At 33.1% G+C, this 5879-nt stretch overlaps 2 protein-coding genes across 2 annotated transcripts in view; both read left to right on the top strand.

Moving 5' to 3' along the window:
- The window catches only part of LOC101489235 (uncharacterized), a 5913-nt gene extending 2442 nt beyond the window's left edge, over window positions 1-3471 (top strand). The window contains exons 2-4 of the mRNA XM_073364851.1: window positions 4-1256; window positions 2067-2456; window positions 3020-3471. Of these exons, the coding sequence (XP_073220952.1) occupies window positions 4-1256; window positions 2067-2456; window positions 3020-3039 (1663 nt within the window). The 3' untranslated portion in view covers window positions 3040-3471. The remainder of the gene's footprint in view (window positions 1-3; window positions 1257-2066; window positions 2457-3019) is intronic.
- Window positions 3472-4983: 1512 nt separating this feature from the next.
- On the top strand, window positions 4984-5649 carry LOC101488238 (histone H3.2). Its single transcript, XM_004488652.4, has one exon. The coding sequence runs from the start codon at window positions 5070-5072 to the stop codon at window positions 5478-5480; it is 411 nt and encodes a 136-aa protein (XP_004488709.1). The 5' UTR covers window positions 4984-5069; the 3' UTR covers window positions 5481-5649.
- Window positions 5650-5879: the final 230 nt, after the last annotated feature.

Here is a 5879-nt window from a genome sequence, read left to right on the forward strand (position 1 = left end):
CAGGAACAAGTTTTCTGGTATGCTGTCGAATTCAATTGGAAATCTTGTGAATTTGGAGCTACTAAAAGTTTCTGATAACATGCTTTTTGGAGAAATACCAGGAACTTTGGGAGAACTTATTCGGCTAACCGATTTGGAGCTAGGCGGAAATAGGTTTACAGGAAGCATTTCTTTTCATTTTGGAAGACTGTCTGCTCTTCAGATAGCACTTAATCTGAGTCACAACAATCTTTCTGGTACAATTCCTGATAGCTTAGGAAGCCTGCAAATGTTGGAATCACTTTACTTGAATGATAATCAACTTTTCGGAGAAATTCCTTCATCAATTGGTGACTTGCCTAGTCTTTTAGTATGCAATGTATCTAACAATAAGCTCACAGGAACTGTTCCTGACACAACTACATTTAGAAAGATGGATTTAACGAATTTTGCCGGGAATAATGGTTTGTGCCGCATAGGTACTAATCACTGTCATCCATCTCTAGCTTCATCTCATCGTGAAAAGGCGACGAAAAACGGTTTATCAAGGGAAAAGATAGTTAGCATTGTTTCTGGTGTAGTTGGTTTTGTTTCTCTTATTTTCATTGTGATTATATGTTGGACTATGAAGCGACACCGGAGCTCATCTTTTGTTTCAATCGAAGAAGAACAAACAAAGCCTCATGTTCTTGATAACTATTACTTTCCGAAAGAAGGCTTCACATATCAGGATCTTTTGGAAGCCACTGGAAATTTTTCAGAATCTGAAGTTATAGGAAGAGGAGCTTGTGGAACTGTCTACAAAGCTGTTATGAATGATGGTGAATTTATTGCTGTCAAGAAGCTGAATTCGCGTGGAGAAGGAGCATCAAGCATCGACCGAAGCTTCTTTGCTGAGATTTCAACTCTTGGAAAGATCAGGCACAGGAACATTGTGAAGCTGCATGGATTCTGTTTTCATGAAGATTCTAATCTTTTATTGTATGAGTACATGGAAAATGGAAGCCTTGGTGAAAAGCTTCATTCAAGTGCAACATTTTGTGTATTGGATTGGAATGTTAGATATGAAATAGCTTTAGGAGCAGCTGAAGGATTAAGCTATCTTCATTATGATTGCAAACCACAGATAATTCATCGCGATATCAAGTCGAACAATATTTTGCTTGATCATGTGTTTCAGGCTCATGTTGGAGACTTTGGATTGGCAAAGTTGATTGATTTTTCTTACTCAAAATCTATGTCTGCTGTGGCTGGATCATATGGTTACATTGCACCAGGTAATGAGATTAAGTTTAATACAAAGGTAAAGCAATTATAGTTTTACTTGATATAATAATAATGTTTAATACAACATTATAAGAAGTTGATTTTAGTAGTAGGCCAAGTACAATTTTCTTCATAGTCATTCAGTCCATAGTTCTAAATTTTGTTCTAACTTATGCTCCGCAACTGTATTTTTCCAAATATCAAGGTTCGGAAGGCCAAGTACCTTTTTTAAGGTCATCGAGTCCATAGTTCCAAATTAAGCTCCACAGCTGCAATTTGCGGTCGCAATATAAAAGTTTTAAAGGTCTATGCTTTGCAATAGCATCACAACCATAATTGCAGCTACACTTATTGGCACTTTTTCAAATATCAAGGTTAATAGGGCCAAGTAATTTTTTTTTGCGGTAATCGAGTCCATATAGTTCTAAATTATGGTCCACAACTGCAATTTGCGGCTGCAGTATAAAGGTTTTAAAGTTTAAAGGTCTTTGCAATAATATTGTAACCACAACTACGACTGCATTTGCTCGCACTTTTCCAAATATCATGGTTCTCAAGGCCAAGTGCTTTTTTTTCATTCATTGAGCCCACAATTCTAAATTATGCTCTGCAGCGGCAATTGTGGCAGTAGTATAAAGGTTTTAGAGTATTTTTGCAATAGTATCACAACTACAATTGTGGCTGCATTGACTCGCATTTTTCTAAACATCAAGGTTTGCAGTGTAAGCGCAACTGCAACTACAACTGCAATTAGAACCATGATTGAATCATTATATTCCTTCTTCTTTTCTAAGTGCTTCTTGATTTGTATATATTTTCAGAATATGCTTACACCATGAAAGTGACTGAAAAATGTGACATCTATAGTTTTGGGGTGGTTTTACTGGAACTAGTAACTGGGAGGTCACCAGTTCAACCATTAGAACAAGGTGGTGATTTAGTGAATTGGGTGAGAAGATCAATTCAAGCATCTGTACCTACATTTGAATTATTTGACAAGAGATTGAATCTTAGTGAACAAAGAACTGTTGAAGAAATGTCTCTTATTCTTAAAATTGCACTGTTTTGCACAAGTACATCTCCACTTAATAGGCCTACAATGAGAGAGGTCATTGTAATGTTGATTGATGCTAGGGAATATGTCAACCAAACACCAACTTCTCCTACATCAGAATCTCCACTTGATGAAGATAAAAGTTCCTCTTCCAAAGGTTAGAAGCCTCAAATGTCTAGAATTTGGATTTGGTGCACTCATTGATTGTATGCATTTACACACAGACAATTTAGTTCTCAAGTAGATTTTGATTTAAAAAAAAATTAAAATTACCGAACTTGATTTTTAGATCCTCCGATCTCAATCAAACGTCATGCAATCATTGATAACCTAAATGCCTACTGTCAGTGACTACAAGGAACCCAAAACCAAATATTCGTTATTATTATTATTATTATTATTATTTTGGTAATGAATATGAATGACTATATACTCTAGTAAGAGATGTTCACTTTACACTAGTAAGTAAAATATTTATCACATGATCTTATTATACCAAAATGTCACATTAGATTGCATCAAATAAAAGAAAATCACATAAGAGAATCTATTCCTTTCTTCCCATATTATTAGTCCACTAAAAATTTGATGGATTATGTACATAAAGGATCAATTCATCTCATACATTTTGGTTTATATAGTGACCAATTGAAGTCATAGAATAAATTTTTATTTATATATGAAGAAAACTTATTGACTTGTCATAGTTTTTGTATGCAGATGGTGGTTTAGAGTTGTGACGTACAAGCTTCCCTATGTCCTCAAAATGAGTTATTTGGGTACACTCCATCATTTCCACATTTTGAATCTTGGCCAATGATGTCCCCTAGCTCAGTTGAATAAATAACTTTAGCTAAAAGAAAATCACAATATCAGTTTCAAAGAAGGAAATGCAATGCTTCAACACAACCATCCTTCATGTCAAGCTCCTCTACTAATGAGTTGTGTGACAAGTTTTCATCCCAAGGGTACCAAACAAGTCTAATCTAGTATTTGTGATGATTTATTTTTTAATTTGTGGATAATATGTGATGATTTAATTTTATTAACATAGCAAAACTCTTCTCCATGTAGGCATACTTTGTTTGATGTCTTAGATAGCGAGTTGAGCATACAAAAATCACCCCCAACTCTTTGAACCTTGAATTAATGATGACTATGATTTAACACAAGCTGGTGAAATATAAGTTGTATATTTCTATGCTATGTCTTCTCATCTTAGACATTTGTAGTATATGCATTGACCGCAAAGGATCCAAACACACAAATGAGGAAGAATGTTGAAAAATAAAGAAGTCTCACATTTGATGGAATAAAGAATTTGAATAATTTTTTGGACAGTATAACTTAAACATTTGGTTGACCACTATGCCCTTCTTCAATGGACCCACCATGAGTTTTCAATGGAAGAATTTAATTGCGATACACCCCCCAAATAATTCTGATACCTCTATATTTTCTCTAAATATCACTTTTGCTTCTTCAAAATTGCTTAAATTGTGTTTAATTCTTTCAAAGTTTAAAACTCATCTTGTAAGTGGTGTATTAACTCAACTTCTATTTTTGATTCCTTAATATATGTATATAGAGGTTTCATTTGCAAGAAATATAACTTCATTTTAATATGGATCATGATCTATCGTAGACCATATGTAAAAAATATTTAAAATTTCACATACGTATTTTACTAGTAGACATTAGTAGTTATCTTCATTCTCATTACTTACATAAAGATTGAAATGATATTGTTTCAATAAAAATAAAGAAAAACTAATCAAAACAGTACCGATTACTGCCATTAGAATTTGAATTACATGATATTGTTTTAATAAAAATAAAGAAAAACTAATCAAAATAATATCGATTACTGCCATTAGAAGTTGAATTAAATGATATTGTTTCAATAAAAATAAAGAAAAACTAATCAGAACATTATCAATTGCTGCCATTAAAATTTGAATGTTTGTAAATATTGATTTACGACAAACAACATCCATTCACTTATAGAAGTGATTCACATAAAAGTTCACTTACTTTATAATGTAATTTAGTTTTTGAAGACTCTATTTTTTGTATCAAAGTTTTTGAAGGTTTTATAATATGATCTCATAAGTAATTCTCCCTCTATTTTATCACAATATCTTATTTGAGTTTATACAGAATTTAAAAAAAAAATTAATTATGTTGATTTATTCTCCCTCTAATAAAGATTTTTTTTTTTATTACTAAAATACACATATTAATTGTAGTTAGTAGAGTTGTTACATAAATTAAGATATATTGTAATAAATAGGAGTATACTATTAAATAAATAAATAAATATTATATTAGTATTATAAAATTAAAAATATTAATTAATTTGAAATAACTAAAAATAAAAAATGGGACATGTGAGAAAGAGTAGCACTAATAAGTAGTAACGAAACGACTAATGGGAGCAACAGAGCTATTACTGCCTGGTCGGTCATAATTCTCATTCTCAATGACAAATCGATGAAATAATCAAATTCTATTGGTTAGTTTCACATGCTACGGATCGCGATCCCGACACACTTGCTTTAGAAAAGAACAACCGTAGATATCGACTCCAATCGACGGTCATAAGCATTCCATCTCAAATCTCACAATTTTCACAACTCCCGCTTTTTTCCTCATTCTTCCCCTCCCATTATAAATCACTCAAACACTTCTATCCTTCTCATCGCTTTTCAAATTTCCATCGCTCTCTCTACAAACAACTTTCCTTCCCTCTCTTTTCTCTGTCTCCGAAATGGCACGTACCAAACAAACCGCTCGCAAATCAACCGGAGGCAAAGCTCCAAGGAAACAATTGGCAACAAAAGCCGCTCGGAAATCCGCTCCGGCTACCGGAGGAGTGAAAAAGCCTCACAGGTTCCGTCCAGGAACAGTCGCTTTACGTGAAATCAGAAAGTATCAGAAGAGCACAGAGCTTCTTATAAGGAAGCTTCCATTCCAAAGATTGGTAAGAGAAATTGCTCAGGATTTCAAAACTGATCTCAGATTCCAAAGCAGTGCCGTTTCTGCTCTTCAAGAAGCCGCTGAAGCTTATCTCGTTGGTTTGTTTGAAGATACTAACCTTTGCGCTATTCACGCTAAGAGAGTTACCATTATGCCTAAGGATATTCAACTCGCGAGGAGAATCAGAGGCGAGAGAGCTTAGTTTTGATTACGTTTCGTAGATGTTGTTCTGTTAGGGTTTGATTCCCCTGTGTTGAATTTTAACCTATTGTTATTCTCTGATCTGCGATGTGTTTGTTCAGAATATGAATTTACTTGCTTTTGTAATATAAATGTTGAAGGTTATGGATTCGTCGATATAATTTATTCTATTTTTTTTTTTTTTTGATTTCTTGTTAATTTTAAACCTAATTTTCGAATTTTTGATTTGATGAGTATGTTATATTTGGCTGTAGCAGAGAGACAATTGACAGATTCATCAACTACTTTTATTGTTATTAATTGGTCACGGGTATTGGTTGAAATTATTTATTATGGCAATTGATTTAGTCAAACAAATATAAAAACTTTATTAAATTTTTGTTTATGTATTTTAGACTAA

The sequence above is a fragment of the Cicer arietinum genome, chromosome 1 (genome assembly GCF_000331145.2).
Source record: "Cicer arietinum cultivar CDC Frontier isolate Library 1 chromosome 1, Cicar.CDCFrontier_v2.0, whole genome shotgun sequence".
Classification (NCBI taxonomy): domain Eukaryota; kingdom Viridiplantae; phylum Streptophyta; class Magnoliopsida; order Fabales; family Fabaceae; genus Cicer; species Cicer arietinum.

Coding starts and splice junctions, on each gene's coding strand:
- LOC101488238 (XM_004488652.4), top strand. CDS start 5,070: ATGGCACGTACCAAACAAACCGCTCGCAAATCAACCGGAGGCAAAGCT.